At 40.7% G+C, this 18,189-nt stretch overlaps 1 protein-coding gene across 1 annotated transcript in view; it reads left to right on the top strand.

The window, feature by feature from the left end:
- LOC106604530 (relaxin receptor 1) overlaps window positions 1–18,189 on the top strand; it is a 139,504-nt gene that overhangs the window by 26,665 nt on the left and 94,650 nt on the right. Inside the window, exon 3 of the mRNA XM_082974915.1 lies at window positions 8,375–8,521. Coding sequence (XP_082831041.1) covers window positions 8,375–8,521 — 147 coding nt within the window. The remainder of the gene's footprint in view (window positions 1–8,374; window positions 8,522–18,189) is intronic.

Below are 18,189 nucleotides of genomic sequence, written 5' to 3'. Positions count from 1 at the left end.
TTGCCCTGGGCTTTTCTGAAATTAGCATGGCAAAGATTTTGGCCCTGAGAGTCATATTCTAAAATTACATTCTCACCACTTGCAGATATCAAACAAATATTTATTAGTAAAATCAATAATTCAACATACTGTATTAGTATTACATATATTGTATGACACATCTGAGAACATTTGCTTTATGCAGTATTTCCATGACAATTGTAGCTTGTTTAAAAGTGATGATCAAGATCATTGAGTAACTGTTGAGCCTGCATGCATCAAATTCAATCAGTGAAATTAGTAATCCAGCGATAAGTGCTTGTCAGTCACCACATACCCTAGGCCAGGGGTCATCATCTAGATTCAGCCACGGGCCCATTTTTTCTTGAGTGGATGGTCGGGGGCCGGAACATAATTATAAATAATTTGTACTCTGCAAAGTGACGCAAGAAGCCCAAACAGATATTGTATTTGTCAAAACATAATCATTTCAAACTTTGATTACATTGGTGCACAAACACATACACTGAGTGTACGAAACATTAGGAACACCTGCTCTTTCCATGACATAGACTGACCTTTATTGATGTCACTTGTTAAATCCTTCCCCTTCGTCTAGGAGGAGACAGGTTAAAGAAGGATTTTTAAGCCTTGAGACAATTGAAACATAGATTGTGTGTGTGTGTGCCTTTCAGAGGGTGAATGGGCAAGGCAAAAGATTGAAGTGCCTTTGAATGAGGTATGGTAGTAGGTGCCAGGCGCACCGGATTGAGTGTGTCAAGAACTGCACCGCTGCTGTGTTTTTCACGCTCAACAGTTTCTCGTGTGTATCAAGAATAGTCTACCACCCAAAGGACATCCAGCCAACTTGACACAACTGTGGGAAGCATTGAAGTCATCATGGGCCAGCATTCCTGTGGAATGCTTTCGACACCTTGTAGAGTCCATGCCCCGATGAATTTAGGCTTTTCTGAGGGCAAAAGGGGGTGAAACTCAATATTAGGAAGGTGTTCCTAATGTTTTGTATACTCAGTGTATATCTCTATTTACAAGTGGAAATACTTGGGAATACATTTCCTGAATTAAAATCACTTTGAGATGAATTCCTAGTAATTTTACAGTCTTTCATGTCTAAAATCGAATTGCTCAGAAGACGTTGGGGTTCACGATCCTTGCCCTAGGCTACTTACAGTCACCCAAGTCATAGACTGTTTTCTCTGCTACCGCACAGCAAGCAGTACCGGAGCACCAAGTCTAGGACCAAAAGGCTCCTTAACAGCTTCTACCCCCAAGCCATAAGAATGCTGAACAATTAATCAAATGGCCACCGGACTATTTACATTGACACCCCCCCATTTGTTTTGTACACTGCTGCTACTTGCTGTTTATTATCTATGCATAGTCACTTCGTCCCTACCTACATGTACAAATTACCTCAACTAACCTGTACCCCCACACATTGACTCGGTACCGGTACCCCCTGTATATAGCCTCGTTATTAAAGGTAACCTGGAACCGGTTTAAAAAATGAATGGAATTAGTTTTGTGCCAACAAAAAAAAGGGTTAAATATGTGTAAAAAATTATATTTCATGAGATTTCCTTTATCTCCTAGATATAGGACAGACACTTCAAAACCTTATTTCTTATTATTTATTTTTGATTGTCTGTAGCAGCAAAGGCCAAATTCAATATTTTGTCAAATCATTTTGGATATACACTGCTCAAAAAAATAAAGGGAACACTTAAACAACACAATGTAACTCCAAGTCAATCACACTTCTGTGAAATCAAACTGTCCACTTAGGAAGCAACACTGATTGACAAAAAATTTCACATGCTGTTGTGCAAATGGAATAGAAAACAGGTGGAAATTATAGGCAATTAGCAAGACACCCCCAATAAAGGAGTGGTTCTGCAGGTGGGGACCACAGACCACTTCTCAGTTCCTATGCTTCCTGGCTGATGTTTTGGTCACTTATGAATGCTGGCGGTGCTTTCACTCTAGTGGTAGCATGAGACGGAGTCTACAACCCACACAAGGGGCTCAGATAGTGCAGCTCATCCAGGATGGCACATCAATGTGAGCTGTGGCAAGAAGGTTTGCTGTGTCTGTCAGCGTAGTGTCCAGAGCATGGAGGCGCTACCAGGAGACAGGCCAGTACATCAGGAGACGTGGAGGAGGCCGTAGGAGGGCAACAACCCAGCAGCAGGACCGCTACCTCCGCCTTTGTGCAAGGAGGAGCAGGAGAAGCACTGCCAGAGCCCTGCAAAATGACCTCCAGCAGGCCACAAATGTGCATGTGTCTGCTCAAACGGTCAGAAACAGACTCCATGAGGGTGGTATGAGGGCCCGACGTCCACAGGTGGGGGTTGTGCTTACAGCCCAACACCGTGCAGGACGTTTGGCATTTGCCAGAGAACACCAAGAGTGGCAAATTCGCCACTGGCGCCCTGTGCTCTTCACAGATGAAAGCAGGTTCACACTGAGCACGTGACAGACATGACAGAGTCTGGAGACGCCGTGGAGAACGTTCTGCAGCCTGCAACATCCTCCAGCATGACCGGTTTGGCGGTGGGTCAGTCATGGTGTGGGGTGGCATTTCTTTGGGGGGCCGCACAGCCCTCCATGTGCTCGCCAGAGGTAGCCTGACCGCCATTAGGTACCGAGATGAGATCCTCAGATCCCTTGTGAGACCATATGCTGGTGCGGTTGGCCCTGGGTTCCTCCTAATGCAAGACAATGCTAGACCTCATGTGGCTGGAGTGTGTCAGCAGTTCCTGCAAGAGGAAGGCATTGATGCTATGGACTGGCCCGCCTGTTCCCCAGACCTAAATCCAATTGAGCACATCTGGGACATCATGTCTCGCTCCATCCACCAACGCCACATTGCACCACAGACTGTCCAGGAGTTGGCGGATGCTTTAGTCCAGGTCTGGGAGGAGATCCCTCAGGAGACCATCCGCCACCTCATCAGGAGCATGCCCAGGCGTTGTAGGGAGGTCATACAGGCACGTGGAGGCCACACACACTACTGAGCCTCATTTTGACTTGTTTTAAGGACATTACATCAAAGTTGGATCAGCCTGTAGTGTGGTTTTCCACTTTAATTTTGAGTGTGACTCCAAATCCAGTCCTCCATGGGTTGGTAAATTGGATTTCCATTGATTATTTTTGTGTGATTTTGTTGTCAGCACATTCAACTATGTAAAGAAAAAAGTATTTAATAAGATTATTTCTTTCATTCAGATCTAGGATGTGTTGTTTAAGTGTTCCCTTTATTTTTTTGAGCAGTATATCTTTTTTATACCTACAGGGGTCCTAAAATTCTAAATAAATAGCTAAATTATCCATAGTACGGCCATCTTAAAACAATTCTGACAAGCAAGCTCTGATAGGCTAGACCACCCTGTAATGCACAGCACAACAGGTGTCACAAATTTATGAAATCAGATGAGCTCCAATGAATGAAAACGATATGCAAATATTTGGAGTGAAAAAAGGTAGACCTCCTACAGTATCCTGACTGACAAGTCAGCCATGTTAGTGACAGGTTGCTCTGTGGCTCGGTGCTGGAAAACGTCCACATTGACAGATGGACTGAGAGACTGTCGGTTAACATCAGTTGACCAAAATAACTTTGCCTCAGGGTTATTTGGGACACTGCAATAGCACTTTCTTCCTCAAATTTGATCTTTAATGTGCATGGATTTTGTACACAGATCAAGAGATATTGTTAGTATTGATTCAGATTAATTTGGCATGAAAAAGTAATTGAGCACACAGGCTACATGGAAGGTAGATGTATTTCAAAGTGTCCCATGCAGACTAACGTAAAGTTCTACTTCATTCCCAAAACAAAGTGTCCCATGCAGACTAACGTAAAGTTCTACTTCATTCCCAAAACAAAATGTCCCATGCAGACTAACGTAAAGTTCTACTTCATTCCCAAAACAAAGTGTCCCATGCAGACTAACGTAAAGTTCTACTTCATTCCCAAAATAAAATGTCCCATGCAGACTAGTGTAAAGTGCTACTTCATTCCCAAAACAAAGTTTCTCATGCAGACTGACGAAAAAAGCTACCTCATTCCCAAAACAAAGTGTGTCAAATGTTATTTTGCTTCAAACGTCAGATTTTATTTGGGGTTGATCTGGAACTGCAATGCAACAGATGGAATGGGACGTGGACTCATCTCAGCATCGAACCACTTTAAATATTGGAAAATGTGGACTAGGACTTTACAGGCGGATACTGGATGTCAATTTCCGTTGCTTGAAATGGAAACATTATGCACTGTAAAAAAAAAAAAACACCTGCAAATGTTGTTTAAACTATTTATTATTAAGTAACTGGTTCCATAGCGCTTTTTAGTTCATTCAACTTTTCGTTCCAAGTGTTACCTGAACAAAATAAAAACATAGCTCCAACTTAAGACAGCTGTGACAAAAATTCTGTCAATATAAAATGATGTGTTTGCTCAACTCAAATTCACTGCATCACCTGCCATGGTGGGAACAGATGTTAGACATAAACAGCTTTGCAAGTCTCTTTGAATGAGTTTCCTTGTTGCATCATGCATTGCTGTATCCAGAAGGATGTTCCTCTAGAGACATGGTTTCAAGAATTGTTAAGGAAACATACTCTTATTAGGATGGATGAGCAATGACTTCTGAAAGATAATTGATGTATCTCTTCTCAAATGATGCGAGACACCAAGAGGACTGCAGTTCTCCTCAGTATGTTGGTGGCTATAGATTGCAGCCGGTAGATTGGTTTTCCTACCTGTGATTTTATCTTAGTGTATAAGCTCTGATGGATGGTTGGAACCATCGTTCTCCTCTAACTGTGTTAGACAACATCAGTATCTCCATGATTGATTTTGAGAGCAGTGAATTTCTCAGAGTGAGTGTGAAACTAGGTCCCTCACTTATGTCTCAGTTGTGATGAAGTGCATGGCTGAGGTTAGCCATAGCCCTGAGGTTTGCACATGACTTACCATGTCCATCTTTACAATACATTTACATTTCAGTAATTTAACAGAACCATTCAGAGTTAAGTGCCTTGCTCAAAGGCACACCGACAAAGACTCCTAGTCACCCCAATAAGCACTGAGATGTCACTATCAGGTGTTAGGGTTCACGTAGTCTTCATTCTCATGATCCCAGCATGATAACATCAAGACAACTGGGAATGACACCATATGTTTGGTTGTTATCTGGTCAGTAAACCATGATGACCATGTGTCAAGCATGCATCACTTAATTGCAACCAATTCCCGCTGGGAATATTCATTTGTTACACTCTCTGTGTGACAAACGGGGGCAAACCAGGTAAAATGCCCATTATGTTGTTGTAAGTGCCTCTCTTGTAAAGCAGTTAGGGGCTGGTTGGTTGTACAGCAGTAGGAGCAATAGAATCTAGGACGATCCCGCCAACTTGAATTTAAGATGGCTTTGACATAAGGAGCAACACTTCTCCTGGTCCATTGGAAAAGAGTAGAAATTGAGGTTCAAGGCTGCATTGACACATGCTTCAGTAAGCAGTCAGAGCGGTGCTATTCAGAAACAAATAACGGACTACATACACGATGATGTGTGGGTATATTTCAGAAACATACAGTGCATTTGGAAAGTATTCAGGCCCCTTCTTTTGTTTCACACTTTATTACTTTACAGCCTTATTTTAAAATATATTACTGTAACGGCTGTCTGAAGAAGTAGACCAAGGTGCAGCGTGTTGAGTGCTCGTATTTAATTTTAATCGAGACACTTTGAACAAAACAAGAAAATGACAGCCAAACAGTTCTGTCAGGTATAACAAAACACTAAACAGAAATTAACTACCCACAAACCCCAAAGGAAAACAGGCTGCCTAAGTATGACTCCCAATCAGCGACAATGATGTACAGCTGTCCCTGATTGAGAGCCATACCAGGCCAAAAACAAAGAAATACAAAGCATAGAAAAAAGTACATAGAATGCCCACCCAAATCACACCCTGACCAAACCTAAATAGAGACATAAAAAAAGGCTCTCTCAGGTCAGGGCGTGACGATTACTTTAAAAAAAAAAAATCTATCTACACACAATACCCCATAATGACAAAGCGGAAAAAATATATATATATTTTTTTGCAAATAAAAAACAGAAATACCTTATTTACATTAATATTCAGACCCTTTGCTATGAGACTCGAAGTTGAGCACAGGTGCATCATGTTACCATTGATCGTCCTTGAGATGTTTCTACAACGTGATTGGAGTCCACCTGTGGTAAATTCAGTTGATTGGACGTGATTTGGAAAGGCACACATGGCCACTCTGACAGAGCTCCAGAGTTCCTCTGTGGAGATGGGAGAACCTTCCAGAAGGACAACCATCTATGCAGCGCTCCACCAATTAGGCCTTTATGGTAGAGTGACCAGACGGAAGCCACGCTTCAGTAAAAGGCACATGACAGCCCGCTTGGAGTTTGCCACAAGATTCTCTGGTCTGATGAAACCAAGATTGAACTCTTTGGCCTGAATGCCAAACGTTACATCTGGAGGAAACCTAGCACCATCCCCATGGTGAAGCATGGTGGTGGGGGGATGTTTTTCATCGGTAGGGACTGTGAGACTAGTTGGGATCGAGAGAAAGATGAACAGATCAAAGTGCAGAGAGATCCTTGATGAAAACCTGCTCCAGAGCGCTCAGGATCTCAGACTGGGGCGACAATTCACCTTCCAACATGGCAACGACCCTAAGCACACAGCCAAGACAAAGCAGGAGTGGCATTGGGACAATTCTCTGAATGTCCTTGAGTGGGCCAGCCAGAGACCGGACTTGAACTCAATCGAACATCTTTGGAGAGACCTGAAATAGCTGTGGAGTGACGCTCCCCATCCAACCTGACAGAGCTTGAGAGGATCTGCAGAGAAGAATGGGAGAAACTTCCCAAATGCTGGTGTGCAAAGCTGGTAACGTCATACTGAAGAAGACTCAAGGCTGTAATCACTGCCAAAGGTGCTTCAACAAAGTACTGAGTAAAGGGTCTGAATACTTTTCTAAATGTGATATTTCAACAACAAAAAATTATACATTTGCAAAAATTTCTAAAAACAGTTTGCTTCGTCATTATGGGGTATTGTGCATAGATTGACGAGGGGGGAAAAAAACGATTTAATCAATTTTAGAATATGGCTTTAACCTAACAAAATGTGGAACAAGTCTGAATACTTTCCTGGTGCACTGTATAACTAACTACAGTATATTGTGTGGGTATATTTCATAAACGTATAACTGACTAGATACAGTATGATGTGTCGGTATATTTCAGAAACATATAACTGACTAGATACAGTATGATGTGTCGGTATATTTCAGGAGCAAAAGGCAGTGGGGGGCCTTTGCATGTAAAAGTGCACCCGTTTAGTTTGATTATCATGGAAGCAGATAAAGGATGGTGGATATGTTCCCCTGTTGCATTATGCAACTAGCCTATACTCCAGAGAGCACATGAACACTCTGAACTAAGAATAAATCATCTCTATGAACTGAACACCATGGGAGCCCTGTTAATATTTCGTATTCCATACATTTTCAGAATTGACTGCTAATTGAAACATTGATAGGAAAATGCTCAAGTGTTTTGGACAAACCCATCCAGAGCCTACTGACTGATGAGCTAGCTCCCCTTGGGTGGACGATACTGAAAGATGTTTACTTTCATCATTTTTAGAGGGCTCTTATAATATTATGTTTCCACTCAGGAAATACAGCAACTTTAAAATTAGCAACCGCTCTTTAATTTTCCGTGGTGTTATAATGTGTTCCCATTCCCCACTTATAATGTGTTCCCATTCCCCACTTATAATATGTGTTCCCATTCCCCACTTATAATATGTGTTCCCATTCCCCACTTATAATATGTGTTCCCATTCCCCACTTATAATATGTGTTCCCATTCCCCACTTATAATATGTGTTCCCATTCCCCACTTATAATATGTGTTCCCATTCCCCACTTATAATATGTGTTCCCATTCCCCACTTATAATATGTGTTCCCATTCCCCGCTTATAATATGTGTTCCCATTCCCCACTTATAATATGTGTTCCCATTCCCCACTTATAATATGTGTTCCCATTCCCTAATTTTAATATGTGTTCCCATTCCCCACTTATAATATGTGTTCCCATTCCCCACTTATAATATGTGTTCCCATTCCCTACTTTTAATATGTGTTCCCATTCCCCACTTATAATATGTGTTCCCATTCCCCACTTATAATATGTGTTCCCATTCCCCACTATTAATATGTGTTCCCATTCCCCACTTATAATTTGTGTTCCCATTCCCCACTCAATGAGAAACAACGACTTTGAAATTGAAACACAGCTCTTGAATTTTCAGCAGGAACTTCATTCAACGTCTCGGAGGAGAAGACGTACTGCCCCCTAGGATATTTCCCTTGTGGCAACCTGAGCATGTGCCTGCCCCAGCTCATGCACTGCAATGGCGTCGATGACTGTGGAAATGAAGCGGACGAGGAGAACTGTGGTGAGACGTCAGTTTATTAATTTATGTGTCATACTCCAGTCCTGGAGGGCTGAGTGTCTGGGGATTTTACAACTCCTTTGTAGTTGATTGATCAATTAAGGTCACTGATTAGTTGGGAACTCCCATAACCTGATTGTCTAGGTCTTAATGAGACTCCGATAGAAATGAAATAACAAAAACCAGCAGACAAACGGCCCTCCAGGACCAGCAGACACACGGCCCTCCTGGACAAGCAGACACACGGCCCTCCTGGACCAGCAGACACACAGCCCTCCTGGACCAACAGACACACAGCCCTCCTGGACCAAAAGACACATGGCCCTCCACAAATTGAGTTTGACACCCCTGATTTATTGACTCATTTATTATAAGTAATTGTATTCTGACTGTGCTCGCTTTGATCCTTGCACTCCAGACTTTGATATTTGGATATTTGATCATGAAGTGTGGCGGTGCATCAGATGTAAATTTTTCCATCAAGGAAAGTTCAGGATTATTCCATTAAAATTATATATATATATATATTATATATATATTATATATATTCACCTTTATTTAACCGGGTAGGCTAGTTGAGAACTGCGACCTGGCCAAGATGAAGCAAAGCAGTTCGACACATACAACAACACAGAGTTACACATGGAATAAACAAACATGCAGTCAATAATACAGTAGGAAATTTGTTGATCTTGCAGCAGTCATAAAACATATCACATCAAAAATGTAAAATAAATAGCAATGGATATTTACAAACAAATAGGCAGGGTAAGTGCAGTTTTATAGTGCAAGTGCTAAGTGCAATTAGTCCAACATTTTGTTAACCTCTATGGGCTAGGTGGGACGCAAGCGTCCCACCCGTGGTGCACTCCATCAACAGCAGGTGCATTTCAAGAGCGGCAAATTTGAATCCAAATAAATGTCAAAATTCAAATTTTTCAAACATACAACTATTTTACACCCTTTGAAAGATAAACATCTCCTTAATCTAACCACGTTTTACGATTTCAAAAAGGTTTTACGGCAAAAGCATAAATTTAGAGTATGTTAGGACAGTACATTTACAAGAGTTGTGTGTAATGTTGTGCCAATTCAAAGACAGGCGTCACCAAAACCATAAAATCAGCTAAAATTATGCACTAACCTTTTACAATCTCCAACAGATGACACTCCTAGGACATTGTGTTAGACAATGCATGCATTTTTTGTTCTATCAAGTTCATATTTATATCCAAAAACAGCGTTTTACTGTGGCGTTGATGTTCAGGAAATCGTTTCCCTCCAATAACCGGCATTCAAGTCAGCACCACAAATTAAATAATTAAAATTAGAAAACATTGGTAAAATATTATATTGTCATTTAAAGAATTATAGATTTACATCTCTTGAACGCAATCAACTTGCCAGATTTAAAAATAACCTTACTGGGAAATCACACTTTGCAATAATCTGAGCACTGCGCCCAGAAAAATACGCGTTGCGATACAGACTACCCGCCATGTTGGGGAGATCTAAAATCGAAAATACTATGTAAATAATCCATTACCTTTGATTCTCTTCATCAGATGTCACTTCCAGGTATCACAGGTCCATAACGAATGTAGTTTTGTTCAAAAAAGCTCATCATTTATGTCCAAAAATCTCCGTCTTGTTAGCACATGATCTAAGCCCGCCGGACTTCACTTCATGAACGAGGGGAAAAAATATATTTACGTTCGTTCAAACATGTCAAACGTTGTATAGCATAAATCATTAGGGCCTTTTTTAACCAGAACATGAATAATATTCAAGGTGGACGAATGCATTCTCTTTTATAACGTATTGGAACGAGGGTACCCAACATGAACTCGCGCGCCAGGTGTCTAATGGGCCATCATCGTTCTATGGCTCTTGTTCGGTCAGATCTCCCTCCAGAAGACTCAAAACACTTTGTAAAGGCTGGTGACATCTAGTGGAAGCAATAGGAAGTGCCAAAATATTCCTCAGCCCCTGTGTTTTTCAATGGCATAGGTTTAAAGGTAATACAACACATCAGGTATCCACTTCCTGTCAGAAAATGTCTCAGGGTTTTGCCTGCCAAATGAGTTCTGTTATACTCACAGACACCATTCAAACAGTTTTAGAAACTTTAGGGTGTTTTCTATCCATATATAATAAGTATATGCATATTCTAGTTACTGGGTAGGATTAGTAACCAGATTAAATCGGGTAAATTTTTTTATCCAGCCGTGCAAATACTGCCCCCTAGCCCTAACAGGTTAAGTTGCAGAATTGCATTCGGAATAAAAGTACTTGGCAGTATTTTTTTAACCATAGGTAGTCTGTACCTGCGGCCAGAAGGAAGATGCTGGAATTCAGGGTGGAGTGGATGGGAAGAGTCAACCGCTATTTTATTAGCCTTATGGAGGGCTCTGCCCAGGTAGAGAGATGACAGTTCTTGCTGTTGCTGCCCCATGATTTTTCTGCAAGTCCTGACTATCTTGCCCAACCTATTTTTCTGTGCAAACTTCAAATTCCCAAACCAGCAGGTCAAGCAGTAGGACAGAATGCTCTCAATGAAAGATTTATAAAAATAGAACCATGATGGTTAGATCAGCATTAAAAAAGTGCAGTTTCCGTAGGAAATACATTCTCTGTTGGCCTTTCTTAAAAATAGCATCAGTACACTGATCCCAGGACAGCTTGTTGTCAATGACTAGCTCAAGGTATTTGTACTCCTTCACTATTTCAATGGGCTCACCTTTTATCAGTGATGGTGTGTGCATGGTAATGTTCCTTCAAAAGTCAATCACCTTGTCCTTAGTTTTTGATGCCAACTTTTTGATGCCAACTCGTACCTGCTGAGACATATTAGTTAGAAAGTTGGTGATCCATGTGATAAGCATAGCATCAAGTCCGAAGTCTCCTCTCAGTCTGTCCGCGAGGACAAACGGATTGTGTTACATGCAGAGGAGAAATCTGCGAACATGATACACACATGGATTTTACTGCCCTCCGATTGCATGTACACCAGATGTAAGAGCGAGAGGATGGCAAGAAGCTAGTAGTTGTGCCTGCAATACATAATTAAGTGTCACAATCAATCGGAAGCAAAGTAGAAATGTGTCAGCAAATGTTACTAGGTAGGGAAATATGAATAGCCTAACTATAAATTTGGCCATTGTATAGAATGGCTTGTATTCTGGCTCTATGTCAGTATATGGTAAGTAAAATACTGAAGTCAGTGATTCCCCAAGATACATTTTTTGCAGCGGTGGCAAGGGGAAGGGGAGGGGTCTGAGGGGAATGCCCCACCAGGATAAATGTTTTGTAGGACTGTGAGAAGGTCAGTTCCTTTTTTTGTTTTATTATATGTTCAAGCAATAGGCAGAATAAATCATTGAACAAATAACATTTAGATCGTCAGTGTAGAGAAGACCAGTTCTGTTGACTTTTAAAACCACGCCTTTTTCTCGAGATAAATAACTGTAGGAAACCGGTAAATTATAATCAATTATTTATATGGACAGCATGGCGTGAAATGGAACTGTTAAATTACTGTTAAATTAAATTGCTATGGCTTCTGCATGATGAATCAACGCTCAGGGTGGGGACAGACAGCCCATCTCAGTATGGAGCGCAGTTCACAATGCATGTAGACCTATGATCTCATCATTTTCTTGTGACAGGTAGGCCTATATTTTCTGCAGCATAGCCTATGCTACAGTAATATAAAGACCGAATGTGTGTCTAATTTACACATCTCCATCTGGCTTTCGGAGGTCACCTTGTTTTTTCATTGTAAATATATATATACTTTTTATTGCAGCTGCAGAGTTTTGAAACAGCCTATCACTCGAATATCGTTGCTTTAAATCAGTGCACATGCGAGCATTCTATCGCAGTCTTTCTCTCTCCATCAAAATAGACAATCCTGTTCTAGATTGATATATAGCTCTATATATAGATGTCCTAGCCTACCTCTTTCAGGTAAGACATTCAATGTAGTAATAAAATTACACTGCCGTTCAAAAGTTTGGGGTCACTTAGAAATGTCCTTGTTTTTGAAAGAAAAGCAACATTTTTTGTCCATTAAAATAACATCAAATTGATCAGAGATACAGTGTAGACATTGTTAATGTCGTAAATTACTTGTTGCTGGAAACGGCCGATTTTTAATGGAATATCTGCATAGGCGTACAGAGGCCCATTATCAGTAACCATCACTCCTGTGTTCCAACGTTGTGTTAGCTAATCCAAGTTTATCATTTTAAAAGACTAATTTATCACTAGAAAACCCTTTTGCAATTATGTTAGCACAGCTGAAAACTGTGTTCTGATTAAAGAAGCACTAAAACTGACCTTTAGACGAGTTGAGTATCTGGAGCATTAGCGTTTGTGGGTTCGATTACAGGTTCAAAATGGTCAGAAACAAAGAACTTCTAAGTCTCGTCGGTCTATTCTTGTTCTGAGAAATGAAGGCCATTCCATGCGAGAAATTGCCAAGAAACTAAAGATCTCGTACAACTCTGTGTACTACTCCCTTCACAGAACAGCGCAAACTGTCGCTAACCAGAATAGAAAGAGGAGTGGTATGCCCCAGTGCACAACTGAGCAAGAGGACAAGTACATTAGAGTGTCTAGTTTGAGAAACAGACACCTCACAAGTCCTCAACTGGCAGCTTCATTAAATAGTACCCGCAAAACACCAGTCTCAACGTCAACAGTGAAGAGGCACCTCCGGGATGCTGGCCTTCTAGGCACAGTTGCAAAGAAAAAGCCATATCTCAGACTGGCCAATAAAAAGAAAAGATTAAGATGGGCAAAAGAACACAGACACTGGACAAAGGAGTGGCCACCACACTCAACCCTATTGAGCTGTTGTGGGAGCAGCTTGACAGTATGGTAAGTAAGAAGTGCCCATCAAGCCAATCCAATTTGTGGGAGGTGCTTCAGGAAGCATGGGGTGAAATCTCTTCAGATTACCTCAACAAATTGACAACTAGAATGCCAACTGTCTACAAGGCTGTTATTGCTGCAAATGGAGGATTCTTTGACGAAGGCAAAGTTTGAAGGACACAATTATTATTTCAATTAAAAATCATTATTTATTACCTTGTCTACATCTTGACTATATTTCCTATTCATTTTGCAACTCATTTCATGTATGTTTTCAGGGAAAACAAGGACATTTCTAAGTGACCCCAAACTTTTGAACGGTAGTGTATATTTAGCTAATTAATAATGGGTTGTGCATAATAAGCTTCTAACTTGTAGCCTATATCTCTTGCGCAATACGCACGCACCTGTGCTCCGCTGGCCTCTCCTTAAAAAATGCATGGAGTCCCATGCAGGAAAAGCTAGACTAGAATATCTTGCTGGACATCATTTTTGTAACGTTTCTTATACCAATAAACTATTCGAAGAGGGACTCAAGCTCTTTTTTGCTGAATGTTAAATAGAGCAGTCAATGGAACTCACGGGTAGTTTGAAAGTAAGAGTGAACAAGAGTGAACACGCGATGGCTATAGCAGTTATTTATTCAAACCCATAACCATACAGTCTTTATGAAGAGAAGTGAAAGCCTTCTGCAACTTATTCTAGTCCTATTTTATTCAAGGATGTCATTAGAATGATGAAGGACAACAAAACGTATTCATTTAACTGTTGAAAGCCAGGAAGGAATGAAGCAACAAAGGGGAGCGAAAGAGTCTACTAGGCTAATACAGTAACATTAGCGTGCAATATTATGAAAAGTGTGTCAGCCTACTAATTATACAAATATGCCCTATTATATTTCAAAATTGTAATTAAATTCCCTAGCTTATATCGCATGTTCTTTGTATCACATGTATCTTTGTATCGCATGTTCTCTTCTGCCTTATCATGGTTTGAACAATGTGCGTAATCCCAGTGCATATAATACTGTATAATAAAGTGCAGTAATACAGTTCACACTCAAAAAGATTAGCCTACTGGAGCTAGTTTCATTTATTTACCCAAGGGAGCATATAGCCAGCTACATCCATGGGCTTTTATGTTTTTCTGTCGTAAGTAATGTGAAGTAGCCTATATCACACAGTATATGTATTGGATAGTGGCACGATCATTTGGCCTTTTTTTGGCTTGGGCTCATTAAATGTCGTTAATGTAGGCTCATAAAATGTATTTAATGTATGGCTCATCAGGCTCAGGTTGTATCAGGTTTGAATTTTCATGCTGATCAAAGCTCTAATCAAATCCAGACATTTATATGGTTTATAATGCTTTTGAATGACACTTCTGGTTTTGGTGGGAAATACCGGGTTACCCGGAAGAAAAGTAATTTATTCTCGGGATGGAACATTTGTAAAATACCTGAAAATATTAACCTCTAATGCACACCTTAGTGGGCTAATCATTAGCTAGATCCAAAGTCCAAACATGATCTTGTTACTAGATACCAACATATTGATGACTTTAATGTCCCAAAAACAACTTGCAACAGTGAATATATTGTAGGCCTACCTGTGACACTCCAAACTTGAATGCGCCTCAATAGGAATGTTTATTTTTCTCATATAATGCACAACGACAAGTTGACTAGGAGTGTGTTTGTAAATTCACTCTGGATATCTACTCTGATTTCAGAGCACTCTCGACTGAGTGTGCCAGAGCGCAGAATAACTGATTAAATTACGAACGCGCAAAACCTGTAAACATTGGCAAAAAAAACGGAATTAAATTGTTGCCAGCAGCACAGTTACAGTCACCAACGCTCTATATAACATGAAAAATGCTCTGATTTTACGAAAGGACAATCTGACAGCGCTTTGAATTTATGAACGCCCAGAGTGCACTCTGAGTGAATTTATGAAAACACCCTCGTTAAATAGCTAGGTAAACTATTATACTGTGTGGTTGTCTGATTTTGCTGTTCATTACTCATCTTGTTGGCAGAGGAGAAGTAAATGTGGACAGTTCCAGCATGTTCAAAGTGTGCCTCGGTATCAATTTTTTTTCCTGTATTTTTGGGGTGTGGCGGCAACAATTAAGCAGCGGGAAACACTGGAAGTTCCAACTGATTAAAAAAATAAGTAATATTTTATTTAAAGTTAACCATCAGGTGCTATCTAGAACTTAAAAGGGTTCTTTGGCTGTCCCCATAGGAGAACCCTTTGAAGAACCCTTTTTGGTTCCAGGTAGAACCCTTTTGGGTTCAATGTAGAACCCTTCCCACAGAGGGTTCTACATGGAACCCGAAAGGGTTATACTTGGAACCAAAAAAGGTTATCCTATGGGAACAGCCAAAGAACCCTTTTGGAACCCTTTTTTTCTAAGAGTGTAGGGTAGAAACAAAGGCACCATTTGGTGTTTGATATTGTGTTTTGCCAGAAGATGTGCATGATTCTCTGGAGACGAGTTGTGTGGAAAGTAGATTGTTTTTTCAGGTCTGCTTCAGTCATTTTCCAGCATTCCGAACCATAAAGGAGAATTTCCAATGCACAGCTGTGGCATCTTTTGAGTTTTGGGTTTGTGCTGTATTGTCCGGATTTCCAGATTTTATTGAACTTTGTAAAGTTGCTCTTGCTTTATTGATTCTGGTTCAGCTGTCTTTGCTCGTGCCTCCATCATTGCATATACTCCCAAGGTAAGTAAAACTGCAGGTTAACTCCAGGTCTTGTTCCTTGATTTTGACTGCTTTTGCTATTGTGTTAATGTTCATGGGCATTACCTTTGTTTTTCTGCAGTTGATAATCAGGCTGACTTGCTGGCCAAAGGACTGGAGTCTGTCAGTTTTCTCTTGTACATGTTGGTGTGTGTGGTAAATGAGCCAGGTCATTGGTGAAGTCAAGGTCTTCTAGAGTAGAATACAAGGTCCATCGTATTCCTCTTGCCTGATCTTCTGTTGTTCGCCGCATGACCCAGTCTATTGCCAGGTAGAAGTGTAAGGCTGACATTACACAACCTTGACGAACTCCAGACTTCACAGCAAAGCTTGCGTTGTTTATTCCCAGAGTGAATGAAAAGTTGCAGTATAATTATTTTATAATTTTAACATCATGGGTGGGGATTCCATAAATTCTTAAGATCTTCCATAGGCTTTTTCAGTGAAAGCTGTCGAAAGCCTTCTGGAAGTCAATAAAGTTTATATATAGCTGCTGTTTCCACTCCCTACATTGCTCAATGATGTTCCTGAGGGCAAAGACCTGGTCTGTACCTCTCCTTCCCGCTTGTTCGTTCCTAAGCACCTTGTTTACAGCTGAAGCCGTTGTACAATAATCTTGCAAAATATCTTGCTGGGAATGTATAAACGTGTGATGCCCCTCCAGTTGTTGCAGTCGGATAGTGTGCCCTTCTTCTTAGGTACCTGTATGATGAGCCACTTGGTCCAATCTGAAAGTATCTTTCTCTCCAGATGTCAGCGAGGAGTGGAAGAAGGATGTTTGCAGCCAATACTGAATAGATTTTGAACATGTCTGCATTAAGTTTCCCATTATTTAGTGACTTGATGGTAGTGATTATTTCTTCTTTGGTTGGTGGGTCGGTGTTTATGTCTAGATCTTCTGAAGCAGCTTCAGGTGTGTTCATTGGATCCACAGGGGGTTCTCTGTTGAGAACCACTCTGAAATGTTCTGTCCATCTTGCTTCCTGCTAATTTTATAGTCAGAAGATTGTCTTGCTGTTGTTTGATTTGAGTATTTGACTTGAATTTTTTGCCACAGATTAGGTTAGTGATTTTTGTGTAATGTTTCTAGCTGCTTTTCAGCTGCACTTGCCAGCTCATCACTCACTCCTCATCTCTCCTTACTAGCCTTTTGTCTCTTGTGTTGATTTTTCTGTGCTGTTCCTCTTATTTCTGATTCAGCCTTTGTGATTTGACATCTGTTTTCTTTTTTAGTTGCCTTCTTTACTTGATAATGTCCCATGTTTCGGGGTTGATCCATTCCTTGCATAGCCTTCTTCTGTCCTATGGTTTTCTTGATGCTTTCACTGTAAGCTTTAACCACTTTCTCCTACTTCCTATCTATATTCCTGTCTATGTCTGTTCCTCCTCATCTTCTTCTTCTGTATTGTTTGAAAAGGCTTGATACTCCTTGTGAATTGTATTATGAAGGTTTTCTTGACGGTTTGGTCCCTCAGCATGTCAACATCAAATCTTGGTGTTCCTTTTGTTGGTGGTCCTGAACAATTCATTTTTAGTTTGATGTTGGCAGTCACTAGATGGTCATCACAGGCAACATCTGCCCCCCTTCATGCGAGCTTCTACACTTGCCGTCGATCATCAAATCAAATCAAATCAAATCTATTTATATAGCCCTTCGTACATCAGCTGATATCTCAAAGTGCTGTACAGAAACCCAGCCTAAAACCCCAAACAGCAAGCAATGCATGTGAAAGAAGCACGGTGGCTAGGAAAAACTCCCTAGGAAAAACTCCCTAGAAAGGCCAAAACCTAGGAAGAAACCTAGAGAGGAACCAGGCTATGAGGGGTGGCCAGTCCTCTTCTGGCTGTGCCGGGTGGATATTATAACAGAACATGGTCAAGATGTTTAAAATGTTCATAAATGACCAGCATGGTCAAATAATAATAATCATAGTAGTTGTCGAGGGTGCAACAAGTCAGCAACTCAAGAGTAAGTGTCAGTTGGCTTTTTCATAGCCGATCTTTGAGAGTATCTCTACCGCTCCTGCTGTCTCTAGAGAGTTGA

The sequence above is a fragment of the Salmo salar genome, chromosome 05 (genome assembly GCF_965601325.2).
Source record: "Salmo salar chromosome 05, fSalSal1, whole genome shotgun sequence".
Taxonomy (NCBI): Eukaryota; Metazoa; Chordata; class Actinopteri; order Salmoniformes; family Salmonidae; genus Salmo; species Salmo salar.
Note: the sequence above shows the minus strand (reverse complement) of the source record. Positions and strands in the feature narration are given on the sequence as shown.